Consider the following 19,073-nt stretch of genomic DNA (forward strand, 5'->3'; position numbering starts at 1 on the left):
AATACATTTTGGAAATGAAAAAGGACATAATTAAATTTCATGCCCTGGATTTATTTCTACATTTCCATACATCAACTTTCATTTAAGCTATTTCTACATTTATTTATTTATACTTGTGTCATTTTTCATTCTCCATACAAGAGACATATATCATGGGTTTGTCTTTGAGGGCCGTTAATGTAGTGAAGAAAATCTTTCCCATTTCAAATGATTTCAGTCTTGAATGAGATCTTTGTTGAAATTTCCCCCAAATCCCTGCAAGACCCCACAATCAAAACAAATCGACCACGCGTGCTTTTTCCCGCAGCAATGACGTCACGTAAGCCCTCCCCTTCCCCGCCAGTAAACAGAAAACGTTGATGTCAGTCGCCATACGAGTGTTTGATGCGGGGAAATATGCCATGAGAGGCGGACGCGGACGTTAATTTCCCGTTTCTCTCTTCCGTTTCGAGTGTTTCTTTTTTAATTTTTTCGCAAACTTGGGAGATTTTGGGGGGGGCCCAGCTGACTCGCGCTGGAGCGATGAAGGGAGAGGCGGAAGTGAAGTCACTTGACAGCAGACCGTCCATGTTATTATTGTTATTTTGGTAGCCCTGTGATGAGACGGGCTGGGGAGCCGTTGGTCTCCGAGACAACGACCGTTAACGTTACCGCAGGCCGCCCCGGACCGACACCGCCCTCACCGCCGCCACCTCACTGACCCGGAGACAGGAGCCTCGCTGACGGCTGGGGGGTGGGGGGTGGTGGAGGACCCAGCTCCAGCAGCTCCGGCTCCTATACACTCCGACCAGAAAAAAAATAATAAAAAAACGGCGACAAAAACAATAACGGCTCTCGTCAAACGGCTCGACTGGCGTCTGTGCGGGTTGTAACAGGGGGACGTGCCGCCGCAGACATGAACGGTATCACCAAGGGCCGGTTCGAGGTATGACACAGGGAGTGGACCACCAATGGTTAAACTGTTTGTTTCTAGTAGACGTGGGAGTCGTGGTCTTGTATAAGCAAAGTGTGTGTGTGCGTATGTGTGTGTGTGTATGTGTGTGTGTGCGCGCGCGCTGCTCCTAATTTTACATGTATAGTCGAGGCGTTTAGTTGGTCAAGGGTAATCCGAAATCCTGTTATTGTCCTGCCGCACCAGTAGACAGCGACAACATGGAGCTCAGGGCTGCGGGACAGGAGGGCTGTGGCTCAGGATTGTCAATATATCAGGGCCGAGGCTGGCTGACTGGCTGGCTGACTGGCTGGCACTGTCGCCTGAGGTTACAGTGGCTTTCAGTGAGGGGGGAAAAGGGGCTGCAGATGGAGAGTAATGTTGTAAATACAAGCAGTGAGTGTAGCAGCATTCAATTAGTCATCACTTGGGTTAGGCTGATAACACTGTAAAACCTGTGACACCTTCCTGTAATGCCTGTGAATGACAGGAGATGTGGGTGCTTTTCTGAGAGTCACCCGCACACCACAGATGGTGCTTTTCAGTTGAAGAATCAGCAGTAATATTGTATATAACATCATCATGTTTCCTCATACGGCCTTTCCGTTTTTGCCATGACACAGCATGGATAATTATGCAGGAGATTTGTAAACACACACCCTTTTATACATACCAGAGCTCAGTGATCTCCTGCAGTAAGCATTCACATCTTTTACTTGAGTCAAAATAGCAGCAAAAGTCCTGTATTGAATTTTTAGCACTGATGTTGGTTATTGGCAGCAAATATATATATGAAAAGTATCAAATTACTCAAAAATCAAGCAGAATGACCTCTTTCATTGTTATATTACTGTATTGTCATTACTGATGCATTACTGCGTATGCAACATTTTATATTGTAGCAGGTTGTCAAGCAAATTTTTACCACTTTATATATTGTCAAGCAGTTTAACCTATAACAAAACATATTTTAAAAAAGTGATTATCTTTTTTGTAATGTAAAACCTTGAAAACCTGCAAAGTATACCCAGTACAGCTGTCAAATAAATATAGTGGAGTAAAAAGTACAATATTTTCCTCTGCAATGTAGTGGAGTTAAAGTATAAATTAGCCTATAATAATAAAAAAAAGTAGGAAAAGCACAAATATTTCAAAACTGTATTGAAGTACAGCACTTGAGTAAATGTACTTGGTCACTTTCCACCACTGATCAGCTGCTTACATTTTTACATAACACACCCATAAACCCTTGAATCAAGAATAACACCTATGATATAATAATTACCGTTTTGCTGTGTCGACATTTTCTTTGTGATTGTTCATTAACTCCTGTTCTACTGGTTATAAGCCCCTGAAGCTGTGAGCATTGTTTATCTGAAATATCATTTACGCATTGCTGAGATGCTTTAGGTCTTGACTTGATGGTACTTGACTTTCTCTGTCAGGTGTTCAGCCTGTAAGTGTGTCAGTTCAGTAGTTGTATGAACAGTGTGTGTGTGTGTGTGTGTGTGTGTGTACATGTGAGTGAAGGAGAACAGACGGCGGTAGTGGTGCTGATGTGTGTCGCCATATCAGTGGATTTCTCAACAGAGCTCTAAGCTTCTTAGATGGAAACCAGTGAACGGTGGGAAACAACCTGGTGCGGTTAAGTGTGTCAGAGAGAGGAAGAGACGGTAGGGAGGATATAGCCAAAACACCTGAGATGATGCTTGTAGTTGTTGTATTGCAGGCCAGAAGTCAAACACGCACCCTATGACCCAGATATAATTTCCTCATAGTTGCTTTTATGTGGCGAAGAAACTCTAGACCTGAACCACGCAGGTTCAAAAGACCAGATTTGCATATCCACCCGGTTGTTCACTGTCTAGGAATAGGAGTATGACTGCAGAGAGGAACTCCCTGCTTGGGAATGCTGCTCTGCTGGCACAGGGAACGAGGGCACCAAAATGCTGAGGTGATAACTTTAATGAAGCATGCGTACCAGAGATGGCTTTGAACCATGTTGTCATAATGCCATAGCTGTGGCTGAGATTACACGCCAAATACTGTGTTCATGCCATTCCATCAGGGCAACTTCTTGCATGCACTTTGGTTTACATAACACTCAGGGAGGGTGCAAGAGAAAAGTTATGAAGGCTGTATTATAACTTTTTGGCCAACTTTTGTGAAATTCTGCCCAAATACATGCAAATGAAATTGTTTTAAAATAGGACTGCAGCTAAGGATCATGTATATATATGTCTGTTTTATTTGATTTAAGTGAAAAATAGTGAAAAACATCCATCATAAGTTCAGAGAGTTTAAGGTAAAATTGTTAAATTGCTTGTTTTGTTTGACCAACAGTCCAAAACCCCCAAAATATGAAACTTGCAAGGATATAAAGGCGAGAAGAGCAGCAAATCCTCATGTTTAAGAGGCATGAACCACCAAATATTTATTATTTTTCCTCAATAAATCAATCAAAATTGTTGACAATTCATTTTCTGTTAATAATTAATTGATTAATTGTTTCAGCAGTTATCTGAAATGCCACTGTTAATTAACCAAGACAATGAAAATCTATTTTTTTTAAACATTTATACTTTAGATATCCAGCTACTGTAGATAGTTTGGACAGTACCCAGACAATATTCCATTACATAGGAAAAGTTAGGTTTCAGTTTGCAAGTTTAAACAAAATGATGAGTCAACTATATCGTCTAGATTGTGTATAACCTTGACGAAGAGGTCAAAGGTGAGTGATGTGTTACAGAGGTGGTTAGGATTTAAGTCTAAATTTAGTCCTAAATCCTAAGCCACCTCTGGCTTTAGACAGAACGAGTTATTGTCAGCCTTATCTATGGGCAGGCCCAGTTCCCCTCCTAACAATCAGTTGTCAGAAGCATGTACTGTATTGCCCAATTACGGTCAATTTACTCAGAGTTTACTCAGTTGACACAGCTCTAAATATAACTGAAACTGGAAGTGACATGATAATGAAAAAGGCGTTATTCAGAAGTATTTATATAGAAATTTTGAAGCTTCACATGAAGGTTGACTTCATGGGTAGATTGTTATAATGCATTATTCAACAGAGGGGTTTGTGAGGCCCAAAGATGGAAAAGGTTTTAAGTATATCCTGGAGCTATTATTGGATGTAGTTAATCAATATATGTGTTTCAAACCACTTTGCCTGCTGTTTTATCACCTGAACATAGATGTTAACATTCAAACCAGCTTAGTTAATCTTTTGCACGGCCTTGACTGGACCAACTCCCTCTTTTTTTGTCCTCTTGACCTCACTTCCTCTCAAATGAGCTATACTGCCCCCCCACCCCTCCGCTCACCCCTCCACTCACCCCTCCACTCACCCCTCCTCTACTTTTACTCTCTAATTTTAAAAATACTTTTGAACATATTTTTCCTGTCGTCTCTGACTGTATCACTCCCGTTCCTTTGTATGTCTCTGTCTGCTACTTCCTCCTGCTCCCCCCCTTCCTCCGTCTTTGTCCCATCTTTCCTCTCCTCTATTGCTTCCTCTTTCGAGGAGGTTGTGTATGTCACGGAGCGAGATGAAACCACAGCATTTTCAAAACCAACCTTTGCTCCCCCCCCACCTCACATGCCTTTTCCCTTGCTCCCTCTTTGTGTTTTCACATTTCAGTGTTTGTGTTTGCGTGTGAAACAGCGGGGAGTCCCCCTCATTAGATACAGCTTCTCAATCTTTGAGGATACAAGTGTATCACTGGTGGGATGCGTGTCTACAGAGGCACTGCAAATGTGGGTGTTTGCCGTAATTTAAATTCATGGCTGAATACAGCCCACCTGATCTCGAATGTTCTACCTCTGTTCTTCATACACAGAAGTCTGACTTGAATCACCTGTGAGTGCGTAAGTGTGTGTGTGTGTGTGTGTGTGTGTGTGTATGTATGTGTCCCACTCAGCAGATGGCCAGACATCCAGCGAGTAGACTAATTGAGATAAGCATGCCAACAAGCTGACCAGGCTAACGGTATTATAAGCTTGTAAGGAGGGGACATGGAAAGCCAAATGTAGTCCTGGCTTGTTTATTAGCATAGATTAAGGAAGTAATAGCTCACCAGCAACTGAAAACATGCAAGAATCTACTTTCATTAAACACATTTTGAGTTGGTAAAATAAAATAAAATCATCTGTAAGCCTGGTTCTTTCTAAGTATTTGCTGCATTGTTCTTGTGATGATGACACTGATGACTCTGTGTTTTGATCCCTGTTGCCATTGTAACAGCTTATGTTTTGTTTTTGTCTCATTGCTCTTGCAACACACACATGTACGCTCAATATTATTGTTCATCTTGTGTCTCTGCAGGTGTTCTCAAACAGCGATGAAGCCCCCATTAACAAGAAGCTCCCCAAAGAGCTCCTTCTTAGGTAAGATTAATAATACGGAACGTCCCCCTCTATACACACACACACATACACAAAATACAACACAACATACCCGGGGACAAGGGCTTAGGTCACGGTTACTCATTAGCTGAAGCAGCCTTGAACAGTTGTGTGTGGGAGTGTGTGTTTATTTGTTTTGTCACTAGTGTTTGTGTGTTCTGTGCAGGTGTCTGTGTGTGCTTTCCATATGATGTATGTTGGCCACAAGTCTGAAATGAGATGCTGTTAACTGTGTGACCTACAGACCCACAGCAGCTGTGTGTGACCCATAAATCTGACATCACACATGCACTCACCCGTGTTCATCCTTCACACTGATTTATATATGGATTTCTGTGTGTGTGTGTGTGTGCTTGTATGTTTGAAAGGGATACACCTGCATGTTCCTCTTTTGACACATGATGGGGGCAGTTTATTTCTAGATTTGAGAACTGCATGTTGTGTGTGTGTGTGTGTCTGTGTGTGTGTGTGAAACACTCCTGGGCCTATGCAAAACTGTATGTCTATGCTATAAATAGCTTGTCTTAGCTGGTGGGGAATTCCGCATTGCTGTGCTCTTCTGCTGCTCCAGCTGTGCTCCACAGAGACCACCAGTACACCCATTACCACCAGCGCACTTTCGCTGGTGGACGGAAAAACATGCGCTCACATGTACGCGCGAGCTACAACACATGACCTAGTGTCACATGTGTCATGTTGAGACACTTACACAACATCGGCTGTGAGGAGGGCTCACTGTGATGGCAGTAAATCTTGTTTTTGAACCATGGAAAGCGGGTTGACTGGAGCCTTTTGTTTTGTATTTTGTAATTTCGTTATGCCCCGCCACTACAGTACACAGTGAGGAACATTATACTGTCACTGCTGCATTTTTATGATGAAGGTATAGAATCTCACATATTGGAAGCTTTATTCACAAAACATTTATGATTATGTATTAAGAGTAAGGAGTAAATCAGTGGTTCCCAACCTTGAGATAACCTCTGCAAGAGGTTGCAAGATAAATCTGAGGGGTCATGAGATGATTGACAAGTTAGTTTGAACTCTTCAGGCCTTTATATTATTCAAATGAAACAATCTGAGAGGAGAAACTCACTCTGTGGTGCCAACAACTCAAAGACATTTTTTTTAATTTTGAGGGGTCACCAGCCAAAAAAAAGGTTGGAACCACCGCAGTAGATCATGTGTGTGTTTGCAAGTATGTTGCTGTAGGAACATTTTCTAATTAATCTGTTAATTTGATTAATTAGTGTTCTCCCTAGCATGACTGCTTATGTTTAATGCATCACTGTGAGGGAGCCCAAGTACCTGACTTGTTTTTCGCGTTCGTCTGCCTCTCAGCCAGTGCGTAGTAAACAGCTGTTATCTAGGCCAGTACAGCATGGATATAAACTGCGAAAACTATGCCCTGGTGGAGAAGAAGAAGCTAGTCTGATAGACAAACCTCAGAGAGAGTTCAGGGTCCTCTTACCCAGAAGCACTGACTCAGCACCCTCCCCACAACCACCACCACCACCCAAATTCATGTCTGACTGGAGTTACCATAGCAACCAGTCCTAGACTCATGGCGAAGGCTTGACTCTCTCTTATCTACCCCATGCTTGAAGGGCCAGTTCGTACGTTTTGTCAACAAATGAGACGCTATGCTCCATTAAAATCTCATTATGTACCGTGAAAAAAGGCATACCCAAGCAGGATTTGATGGAGCAATCAGAGGCTATTAACTTATTTTCTATTCTACCTGTGTTCAGAGCCAGCATTAGGGCCTGCCTCTGTGTAGTAAAGTGTTCGGTACGGCAACTCATGATGTTGTGACTGTCTTTGGCTTTGTTATGTCACCTTCTCCACTTTCTGTTTTCTCATCTTTTGTCAATATGTCACCATCTCAAAAGTCATGGCTGCTCCCAGATATTATGCTTTTAATCCCAAGTGCAAATGTCAAATAAGTTAACAGGCCTCAAAACAGGACTCACCAAATCAGATTGACTGATTGTTTTCCTGAGATTTGATTAACAGAATTCTTCTTTGGTTGGTAAAAAGGTCTCTCACACACATAATGGAAAGTCAGATTGTGTTTGATCAAAACAGACAGTCAATCAATGATAAGCATCACAGCCATTAACCAGTTATTAGGATGGAGATCGATGAGCTCCCGCTTGATTGGTCAGCTTCTCTGGTGGCCTCCGATCACTCCAAGGACTGTGTGTGTGATGTGCGAGAGTGTGTTTGTGTGTGTGTGTGTGTGTCACGTGTGTGTCTCCGTATTGCTTTGTTGACTGTATGCATGTACTCCCTGACACAAGATTCCTGTATAGATTATACAGACAAGTCCCAACATGCCCTGGCCTGCCGCACATAAAAAAACACACAGCCTTTGTCTGTGTCTATATGAAGGAAACAATGGCCAGCTCCTGTTTCCTAGTGTTAAAAGGACATTCAGACCGCAGCTGCACTCAAAGCTTTGGCACCATGACAATTCTCTGAATACCTCAAATATGCTATAGATTGCCCCTTTAAGGCTCTTCTGTGAGCAGCAACAGGTCATTTGATGGCTGTGGACTTGGGAGGTGTAAATGTTTGATGTCGTGTTTGTGTTCGTGTGTGTCCTCTTGTATATGTATGTACTGTATGTTTGTCTGTCTGTCCCAGGCTGTCTGTGGCCTTGCCGTCTGAGTGCCAGAGATTACTCATTGGCAGATTAATGGATTGAGCTGACCCAGTAGCCTGCTGCATGCAGCCCTTTGTGGCTGACCGGCCCACAGCTCAAACACTGCCTGTCTGTGGGGCTCTCCTGCTACCATCAATACACAGGGGATTGTTCTGTTTTCTACACACATCAAAAACATATTAGAGCACACAAAAGGAAAAATCAAATATAAAGTTCAATAGACTGATGCACGCACATTAACACCAAAACTACGCTCTTTATCTGGGAGTGATCAGTGAACTGAGACATGCTCATGCTCTCTTTTCATTTCTCTTTCTAGAATATTCTCCTATCTAGATGTGGTTACACTCTGTAGGTGTGCCCAAGTATCCAAGGTAAGCACTTCTCTCTCTACGCCTCCAAAACCACCCACTGTGGTCTAACACACTCATTGTTTTACAAGAATGGATTGATTTAACTCTAAACTAAGGTATGATTGAATTGAAACCAGTGAATCAGTAATGAATTCTCTAGAAATGTCTATAATATAGCGCCATCTGCTGGTTATATGAAAGTGGACCTCTCTCGCCATAGTGCACTGCAGCTGAAAGGCATTTATGAATGAGCTATCACTGAATAATAACAGCACGTGGACTATGAATGCAGAGCTGTTATGGCAGCTTCTCTTACAACAGCTCCAATTGATTCCTATAGGGAAAATGTTTTCTTCGTACTTGGGAAAAAATTATTAAGTAGTCTGGCCTCATGTGTGTGTGCTGTGTACCCAAATCAACAACCATCGTTATGACTGACGTAAGAAGTGAAAACAGCAGCTACTCCACCTGCTCCATGATCAAAGAAACAAAAATGGGCGAAGCAAAGTTGATGCGTACACAGACCTACACCCATAGGGATCTGTTGACCCACTATGTTCATTCATTTCTCCTGCATATTATGATAACAGAGTTACCATTCACCTTCCCCCACCTCTGTCTGACCCACTTGTCTGTCTCTATCCACAACCTGTCTGTCACCCTCTCAGGCGTGGAATGTCCTGGCCCTAGATGGCAGTAACTGGCAGAAGATCGACTTGTTCAACTTCCAGACAGACATAGAGGTGAGGGATGTGTTTACGAGAGAGAGAGAGAATGAATGAATGGAGAAGAACGAGGGCTCGCGATGTGTGCGTGCTTGCCTATATGTGCTGAATGTATGCTTGTTGAGTAGCATTATCCAGCCCAAGGCTTAGTGCTGGGTCAGTAGGCTTTGGTGCCGACTGTGACGTCACAACTGATCCTCTGTCCTGTGGCCCAAGTCATATTACTCTCTCTCTCTCTGTCTCACACTCTCTTTCTCTCTGTCCCTGTGTCTCTCAGGGTCGGGTGGTGGAGAACATTTCGAAGCGATGTGGCGGCTTCCTGAGGCAGTTGAGCCTCAGAGGCTGCCTCAGCGTGGGAGATGCCTCCATGAAGTGAGATTCTCGTTGTTCCCACACTGATAGAACAACTGTGATTCTGATTTGACTTTTCTCAAAAGACCTCCTCTTGTTGGTTTGATAGATTGTTGTTTTTTCCCTGTGTGATTATATTTAAAGTCAACTTTAAGCTGCTTGTCCCAGGGGACTCTTAACACTCTTTTTTTTATTCCATGTAATCTCACTTTACTGAGTGCACACTCAAAAAAACAAAAGATAAGTAGTGGTGTTACTCTGTGTTTACATGACACTGTTCTACCTCTTGATTTGTTGATTTGACATGGTTTCACTTGACTTCTATCACCTCTAGAAGCAACTGACTTAAAGAAGTACAAGCTGTTCCTTGGCTAGTAAGACTTATGTATAACAGCAACATGTGCATTAGCTGTAGAAGAAGCTCCCAAGGGCCTGTAGATGACTCTGTAATGATTTTGTTAATTGGCTCCTGAGCAACTCCCAGCATATGACTTCTTATTTATTCAATGAAGCGACTCCTGAGTAATTCCCCTTCTCCCTCCCTACCGTTCGACTGCTTCCCAGGACATTTGCTCAGAACTGCAGAAACATCGAAGTGTTGAACCTGAACGGCTGCACCAAGATCACAGACAGCACCTGCCTCAGCCTCAGCAAGTTTTGCTCCAAACTCAAACACCTAGATCTCACCTCCTGTGTGTCCGTCAGCAACCACTCCCTCAAGGCCCTCAGGTAGCACCCGCACACTTTTCTTTTATCTGGCTGTCAAAACCCTGACATAACAAATCCCTGTCAGCACTAAAATGGAAACAGTCAGTTCCCCACAAAGCCCTCACCTGTTACACATAACCTCTTTTACACACACACACTTTCACTATTCATTGTGCACACTGTTCTATGTTGAAACGGTACATGTAGACTAGTTCACATATCCTGTATGCTTGTCTGTGCGTGTATTTTGAATTGTGTGGGTGTCCATATTCAGTGATGGCTGCAGAATGCTGGAGATGTTGAACCTGTCATGGTGTGACCAGATCACGCGTGATGGTATTGAGGCTCTGGCTAGAGGCTGCACCGGTTTACGAGGACTGTTCCTCAGAGGCTGCACACAGGTACAGTAATACACACACACAAACACGCACATGCAGGGAAAGACATAGATTTTTCTTTCAGGGGACATTTTATGCCTTCTTTATTGGAATTTTAAGAGGCAGTAGGCCCTCTCCAGTGTGCCTTATTCCATTTTGAAATACATTTTCACCTCGCATTTGTCATTTCACACTTAATTTGTAGCTCAAAGATTATAAAAGATGAAAATAAAATCATGAAGGACCATAATTAAGGCTCATCTTTTGTTCTTGTTCTTGTTACTGATGTTTAAAAAGAGAAGAATGATTAAAACCTTTTTACCCTATTTTCTTCTTATGCATCAAGATATTGTGTTTCCTGCTGCCAGAGGACACTGATCACTACAGTTTACTGTAAACAGGATCCTCTGTTAGTGAAGACAGCTCATAATATGCTTTAACTGAGAAAACATTAAAAACAGATGGTAAAACTCAAAATAAATACCTATAAATTCCCAGATTTTTTCCCAGATTAAAAACCAAAACCATAATATACCACACACACCCACACGCTGTATCTCAGGCTTACTGAGGAGAAATGTGCCCTTTTCCCCACTCGCTGTTCCCAACACAGTACATTTCCCATCTCATGGTATTTGGGTTCTTTACTTATATTTCAATCTCATTGGTTGGTCTTTTGATGATGTAGTGGTTTGTGTCAGGCTGGCATTTTCTTTTTCTGCTGCCTCTGTAGAGCCAGCATTTTCTGCAGGCTGTGCTCTGAGTTGTTTTTCTTACCAAAGCCTAATCCATTTTTCTTGCCTACAATGCAGCGGAAAAAAACTCCATGAAACCCCTGTGAATCATCTGTGGGGGTATACAGAGGACAGTTGTCAGGGTGTGAATATGACCATTGATTGAACTCATTGGAAAAACAGGGAACAGGGAGAAATTATGGAAAGTCTCCTCCCCTTTATTGGGGGACATTTTGTCACACAAATGTTCTTTGGGTTTCAACAGCCTTTTAACCACAAGCCAACCTAACTTTAGCAGATACATAAACACACATACATATTGTTCAATACTTTAATTATTGATCTGTGATCTTGATTGACAATATGTGCATTTTTTTCTGCAACTTAGCTGGACGATGGAGCATTGAAACACCTTCAGAAACACTGCCCAGAACTCACCACCATCAATATGCAGTCTTGCACGGTAAGGAGGGAGAAACTGGTAATCATGCATGCGTCTGTATGCCTCTGTGTTTTCGTAATTTATCTTGTGTCGCCTCCAGCAAATAACAGATGAAGGCCTGGTCAGTCTGTGCCGAGGATGCCACAAGCTACAGATCCTCTGTGTGTCTGGCTGCAGCAACATCACTGATGCCTCCCTCACTGCACTGGGACTCAACTGTCCCCGACTCAAGTGAGAAGCACGAACACTCACTCACACACACACATATATGCATGCACACTTGTCCCACCATCCTTCACAAGGACATCAACAGCTTGCCTCAGTATTCACAAAATATCCTCCTCAGGCTGTGGGACTGCTACCATTTCCACAAATGAACTATAATTGTCATATGTATTTGTGGTTTTGCAGCTACTTTTAGCCACTTAAAATGTCTGCATGTAAATTGTGACAAAAAAGTGCTATTTTTTTGGACTTTTTCAGAGTTTGTGACCACTCAATGCAGCCCACTGAGGGGATTTTCAGTACTGCCTCTTCATACCAATTGGCTGATGATTTATTGTTGTTGTTAACATTGTTAAATACACAATGAGCCACAATATTTAGTCCACACCCTCCTGGCTTTCACAAGTTGTGTTTGTCTGTGTGTTCTCAGGATCCTTGAAGCTGCACGATGCTCCCATGTTACAGATGCTGGGTTCACTGTGCTGGCCAGGGTGAGTTTCATTTTGCTCTTTTTCCCTATTTTCTCATCTGTGAGTCTTTTGTTACTATTTCACCACTGTATCTCTGATTATAATTGAGTCCTTGTCTCACATGGGCTTAATCCATCTCATTCTCTTCACAGAATTGTCATGAGCTTGAAAAAATGGACTTAGAAGAATGTATTTTGGTAAGAAAATTCTTAGCTTTGATCTGTTTGTCCGGGTAGAGATTAGACTGCAGCACGAGGACAGATGTGATTGTGTGCATGACAGTGTATTTTTCCTGCCAAGAGGGATCGTGAGCAGTCCAATGACCTCAGTATTTAAATCACTTTTGACAGAAAGCAGAGAGCAAGACAGATGAGCAGTGACACAGGAGAAAATGTTTTAGTGGGATGCAAAACTAGACATAAAAATACATCACATGCCTCCAAAATCTAGCAGCCACCATGCTGTCTCTAGACATGTGAGACCGGTACGTTAATTAAGGTTGTCCTCTCCTCAGGTGACAGATAACACCCTGGTTCAGCTGTCTATCCACTGCCCTCGCCTGCAAGCCCTGGTAAACATTCACACCTGCAGTTCAGATTTTGTGACAGGTTCTGCCTCAGCTTGTCTGCATGCTTGTATGTATATTTATTCCATATGTCTCACCCCGCCAGTCCCTGTCCCACTGTGAGCTGATCACAGACGATGGTATCAGAGCTCTGAGCAGCAGTACTTGTGGCCAAGAGCGCCTCACTGTGGTGGAGCTGGACAACTGCCCCCTCATCACTGATGTGACCCTGGAGCACCTGAAGAGCTGCCATCGTCTGGAGCGCATCGAGCTCTACGACTGTCAGCAAGTGACCAGGGCTGGCATCAAACGGATCCGGGTCAGTGGACATTACGGAAAAATACAAGCTGTTTCTGATCACAGAGTCTGGTCTCGTTAGGGACTGGACCAGTGATTTTTCAAAAATTGTTTATTTAATCTAAAATCTTATTTTATCTAAAAAATCATGTAGTTTATACTTGCATTAAAAGAGTAGTCTGACATTTTGGGAAATACTTCACGTTTTTAAAGATGAGAGATGAGATGAGAGTTTTTTGTACCGGTAAAACAAGCAACAGGTGCTGGTAGATGGATTTTGTTACCTTTGGACAGAGACAGACTAGCTATCCCCCCCTGTTTCAAGTCTTTGTGCAAAGCTAAGCTCACTGGCTGCTGGCTGTATTTAAAGGACACATATGAGAGCGGTATCGACCTTCTCAGATAACCCTCGGCATGTAAGTGGATAAGCATATTTCCCAAAGTGTCTAACTATTCTTTTACGGAAAAGTAACAGTTTACTGGACACAGAGAAGAATCCTGACCATATGTGGGCCTCTTTCTGTGTTTTTTGTCTTTTTATACCCTGATCTTCACACATTTCTTCCCTGCACAGGCCCATCTTCCAGAGATCAAGGTCCATGCCTATTTCGCCCCAGTGACACCCCCTCCTTCTGTACATGGAGGTGGCCAGCGTCTGTGCCGCTGCTGCATCATCCTCTGACAGTGGAGGGCCAGAGGGGGCCACCTCTGTCTACAGGTCCTGCTGCTCTGAAATGGGGGGTGGGGACTGGGGTAGGTGTAGGGGAGAGGAGGGGCTGGACCCACTCACTGCTCCTGATCACTCATCAATACATAGACTGATCACCACTGATCCTTGATCAGTTTAGCCTGCCCCTCCTCTTTCCTTTTGCTCACAAATCGGCTTTGCAGCAGCCCCAGGTTTGGGCGTGGAGGGGTCAGAGGAAAGATGGATGGATGGTCTCTCTCTCTTTTTCTCTCTCTCTGTCTTATTCTCTCTTTCTCACTGTAAGGACAAAAACAGGTTGTCCACTCCATGCTGCTCCTCACACCCCTGACTCCCTACCTGTGGGCTCAGAGGACTGCACCTGGACAGCTGGAGATAGGGGGTCTGAACAGTGGAACTACAATGCATCAAGTTCAAAGTAAAAAAAAAAAAGAAAAGACAATATTGTCATCTTGGACAACAGTTCACTCTGTGGAGTATCATCTCAACCAATCACATGACACCTCTATGTGACCATCCTGTGATTCATTCTGCTTCGACCAATAGACACGCAGCATGGAGGAAGGGGAGAGCCGGTTTATGGGAATAGCAGATCTTCTGGATATAAACAGTGAAGCTTTGGCATGGCCAGCTCCACTCTTCAGTGTGGAAGAGTTAGGAAAAACAGGAAGGATTGGGACATGTGACATATTTGTGCATCTGAGATACTTATGTTGAGATTTTTGATTCTGTTTGTACAGAGAATGTTTTGCAATGGAAAAAAAGAATTACACTTATGGCAAACACTCAAAATTGAGGAAAGGCCACAAAAAATTGTTTTATTTTCTCTTTTTTTCAGTGCTTATTGTAATTGTTGATGCCTGTCTATTCAGAGAGGGAGATATGTTTGTGTTTCTTTATGAAATGGAAAAGAAAAAACTGTTGCTGTTTGACAAAAAAAAGGACCTATGATTCAGACTCTCAGCGTCTAAAAGCATTATGTTGACTTTATCTGGGATGAGTGGCCTCTCCTGTGTCTACATGGTTATGTTGGCTCCTAGGCCCTGATCCAATCCTGTCAGTAGCCCTGTGCACTAGCTCCTACTTGACCACTTAAGCATTTGTTTACATCCAGGATTAGGTTAGCACCACAGACAAACTTGTTTACATCAGTAGGTTTCCAGTCTCCCTACTATACAGAGATAAGTTTAGTGACACTGATACAACTGTGTTCAACCCATTGTTTTTCACTGGACTGTAAAAGTACATTATTCAAATTTATTGCTGTGTGTATTTAGATATCAATCAGGGCTAAAGTTGGTGCAGTTTTGCTTCAAAGTGAACTGGAATTTGCGTAAAGCTGAGACAATAGGTATGGAAATATAAGCGAATGCACCTCAACTTTTTGACAATCACATGAATTTATGTATTTGAACATTAATTTAGTTTAGTTTTATGTCATTGGCAATTTACAGATGATAATATAGGATATTAATTGTCTTTTTTCAATAAACTCCACACACCTAATGCCCCAAGCAACCCATGAAATAGCATTTGACACCGGTTGGGTGAGATCTTCCTAAAACATCTAATTGAGTAACAAATTCCTGCTCATCCAATCCTACAAAATATATGCGACAACAGGAGTATGTTATACAGTAACTGTGGAAGAAGCATCAGAATTGTTTATTTTGCTCTATACAGACACTCCTTTTGGAGATATCGATATTATCTGTCTTGCCATGCAGAGTAAAACATGTACGGGGCATGAAAAACCACTACTTGAAGCACTGAAAATATAATAAAACAAGCAGCTCTCAGTATTGCGCAAAACAAGAGACTGGCAAGTGCTGTGTTGTGCCAAGTGCTCAAAGACTGTGGAGATTGGCAGGAATATGGATAGGACTGAAACAAAGGAGAGAAGATGGAAAGATGAAGGAAGAAGATGGACTACAAACATAGCTGACTTGACTGGCTGTGATACTAATGCCCTCTCTTTGACAGCTGTTTTAACAGTTTTATGTTCAAGAAAATAAAGAAAAAAATAAACAAATGAATAAATAAAAGTGACTAATAGTAAATGTGCGTTGTCTCTCCAGTGTAATTTGTGTTCTAGTATCTATTTCATAGTGAACTGCGGCAAACTGAACAGTTTATAGTCCAGTGTGACCACTAGATGTCACCACAGATCCGTGCAGACAGTAGACACACCCACACAAACTGTGTGGTTTGATTGATGCGTTGGTTCTGATACAGATTACAAAATTATAGAGCAGAAAAGTAATGACAAAATATATTTTACTTGGTTAAAGTATCTACAAATATATAACCACAAGCTTGGCTCACGGTATAGGCCTACTTGATCAGTTGTCATTTTACATCAGGCATTATGCTGGCTAGCTGTGCGGCTTGATCGTTGATCTGAAGGGCCTCCTGGTAAACTGCGGTCCCGGCAGCCTTTTCTATGTACCACCCGTATTCCGTGAAGTCCCGCCCTATTCTGCCTCTGATTGGCTAGTACTCGTTGCCTCCGTTTTTTGAGTTGGTTAGGATTAGAGCCAATCAGAGGCAAAATAGGGGCGGGGCTTCACAGAATGCGGGTGGGGGAAAAAAAACGCGTCCCCGCAGCGCGCAAGCTTCCAGCGCCTGTTAACGGGTTTACCTGTGCAGCGACTATTCCTGTATTAAAGAAGAAACCGGCTACCGCGGGACTGGAGCAGCGGAGTGCTTGTTACTGGGAGTTTGATGCAATTTTACAGCTGCCGTTGAAAGCAGCGTTGCAGACTTCCCAGCTTTGTGGTGATGGAATAGAAGAGCGGAGTGGAGCCAGGCGTTAGGCCCGCGGTTAGCTACCGTTAGCCAGCCGAGCTAGCTGCTGTGAGGCGGTCTATCCTTGTTTGGGTCACTAGCTAGGTGCTATTTTTGTTAGCATAACAGATAGCCAACCGAGACTGCTAGCTTGTTTTTAATGCGGATATGTTGAAGGAACCTGCGGGGGTCCACTACAGTTGACTTACAAAAAGTTTCAAGTTATCCCTCTCGGCTAACGTTGTCTAGTAAGGACACTAGCAAGCTGCTTCTCTGTACAAAGTTGAGATTTTGATATGGGCAGAAGGATGATTTATGTGTTTTAATTATTGGATCGCATGTTGATGATCAAATATCTGTTAGTCGCAGTCCAGACCGCACAGTCACTCTGCCCCTCCGCGGGACCACAGTCAGTATCTTCCTCGGTCCTTCACACCCCGTCCCACAGACCACTGTCTCCAGTCTGCGGCCGGCTTCAGTGGCTGGCCACACGGCGCTGACTGCCCAATGGAGGAACATGACAACATGGACTATTTTTACCAGCAGGTATTGCAGAAAGACGTTACCCGCAGGCTGCAGGTCGGTCAGGACCTCATTGACTACCTGAACGACCCGCACCGCTCCCCGGACGTTGAGCAAGACAAACCCCGGCTGGATAAGACCATAGATGAGCTAACGGGATGGGTGAACTCCAGCAATTTCAAGGTGAGAGATAGTGGACGGTCATGGTATGAGGCTATCGCAGTGTCACTGCAGCAGTAATCCTCACGGCCTGTTCATGAATTACCCCCCCCCCCCCCCCCCCCCTCAGTTATTGAACGGGAGGAGAGAGGGGAGTCATGAAAATTGTATGTCATTTGCAAAAGAGATTGGTTTCAGTGCAAGTTGAAGAGCGATAAGCCAATTACAACGAGCTGTCATCGCTTTATTGGTATGAAAATGACTATCTGATCTTCTCTTGAAAACAGCTTATCAAACCAATAGCCCTTTTATCTTATCTGACCTCGAACAAGTCAATATTTCACGTGTAGGTTGCTTTTCCAAACTGCACATCCTCTTACTTGACATAGTAGAAAAACAGGAAGCCATGTGTTTGTTTTTGACAACCCAGTAATCTAATCCTGGATCATGACAATCAGACGTTTTTAAATCTCAACCCCAGTGTCAGAGTAAGACATTTTCAGGGCATTCCTGTGGTTTGTTGGGGTTTATATTGTTGTCTTTGCAGACTGTGTGCGTAGGGGACCCATTGTCAGGACTTAAGACTACTGGAGCACTGTAAGAGATGGGGGGAGGGGTTAGAGGACTCATTGTTATGACCTATGCCTTTTCTCCATCTATCCCTCAGTCTCTCTTGTTCCATCTCTCCGCATACACCCTCTCACTCTCTTTTTTTTTTTTAAAAAAACCTTTTTTCAGTTTTTTAATCTTCATCCTTACTCCTGCTTCATGCTGTGTGTGTGTGGTGGCCTTGTCTGCGCCCTGTGCCATATCTCCAAATTGCTGGAATGTGACATTTTAGCCAAGGTATTGCACTGATCCAGAGAGCGAGTCAAAACAGTCTGAAATCCTTTTCAAGCTGTGCTGAAATTTGACTCCCAAGTCTTTTTTTGAACTGATTAACATTGTCTGCACTGATTTGCAGGACTCAGCAAGACTGTATGAGTGTGGAAATTGCACGTTCAGCATAACAAACTCATCCTCTCTTAGTCTCTTTTAAAATCTTATTTGGCAAAACCCCTCTGCAAGTGGTAGAAAGCACTAATTTGACTTGGCTGTCTCTTTCTTGTTATAATGTTTTCATAAAACTTGTCAAACTTTTGCAGTTTCATACATTTTCTCTTTAGATTTAGTATCCTCTTATACGTGACAAATGAAATATTCTGCACAGTTGCATGGTTTTGCATCTAACCGTGTCAAAACAAATGTAAGGTGCTTATAGTGATGGATGGGTAGAACTGTGTATATAAATAGAAACAGGGAAAACTATCCCAGGTGTCGGCAAAAGTTGAGATCTAAAACATTTTTATTATCTTCTTTCTTTATTATTATTTTTTTCAAAATAAGAAAACTTCCCTTATTGATCTGAGTTACTTTCTGGTGACAGAAACTGTGGAGAAAGTGGTCGAAATTTATGTAGTAATCAGCCTGATGCCCCTGTCAGTTGTCTCTCAAATGAATAGCCATGTTTGATGTGAAAATGTAAACCGTTACTACTTTCAAGTCTGCCTCCATGAAGCCCATTCCTAGCTGTAAAGAGGTAATGTTTCTCTTTCTACAGATTTGTTCTTTAATGTAGGTGACACAGACAGTAACTTCAGCTCATA

The 19,073-nt window shown here is 42.9% G+C and overlaps 2 protein-coding genes across 19 annotated transcripts in view; both read left to right on the top strand.

Annotated features, from left to right (window-relative positions):
* The first annotated feature begins 304 nt into the window (after positions 1-304).
* Positions 305-16,004, top strand: fbxl2 (F-box and leucine-rich repeat protein 2). Of its 2 annotated transcripts, none has more exons than XM_042435387.1 (14): positions 305-925; positions 5,259-5,320; positions 8,326-8,380; positions 9,028-9,102; positions 9,362-9,456; positions 10,000-10,164; positions 10,418-10,544; positions 11,643-11,717; positions 11,797-11,927; positions 12,352-12,412; positions 12,544-12,588; positions 12,906-12,962; positions 13,063-13,275; positions 13,828-16,004. In XM_042435387.1, exons 1-14 carry the CDS (start codon positions 896-898, stop codon positions 13,933-13,935), a joined length of 1,299 nt encoding a protein of 432 aa, XP_042291321.1. In that variant the 5' UTR covers positions 305-895; the 3' UTR covers positions 13,936-16,004. The 2 variants fall into 2 exon arrangements, with proteins under 2 accessions (XP_042291321.1, XP_042291319.1); XM_042435385.1 differs by lacking the exon at positions 305-925 and adding an exon at positions 2,140-2,885.
* Positions 16,005-16,521: 517 nt separating this feature from the next.
* clasp2 (cytoplasmic linker associated protein 2) overlaps positions 16,522-19,073 on the top strand; it is a 59,827-nt gene continuing 57,275 nt past the window's right edge. For 10 of the 17 annotated variants that reach the window (XM_042435366.1, XM_042435373.1, XM_042435375.1 and 7 more), the window contains exon 1: positions 16,523-17,451. In XM_042435366.1, the coding sequence (XP_042291300.1) occupies positions 17,254-17,451 (198 nt within the window). In that variant the 5' untranslated portion in view covers positions 16,523-17,253. Of the gene's footprint in view, positions 17,452-19,073 lie in introns of all 17 variants that reach the window. The other 7 variants (XM_042435364.1, XM_042435368.1, XM_042435369.1 and 4 more) reach the window with 1 other exon arrangement.

The sequence above is a fragment of the Thunnus maccoyii genome, chromosome 15 (genome assembly GCF_910596095.1).
Source record: "Thunnus maccoyii chromosome 15, fThuMac1.1, whole genome shotgun sequence".
NCBI lineage: Eukaryota > Metazoa > Chordata > Actinopteri > Scombriformes > Scombridae > Thunnus > Thunnus maccoyii.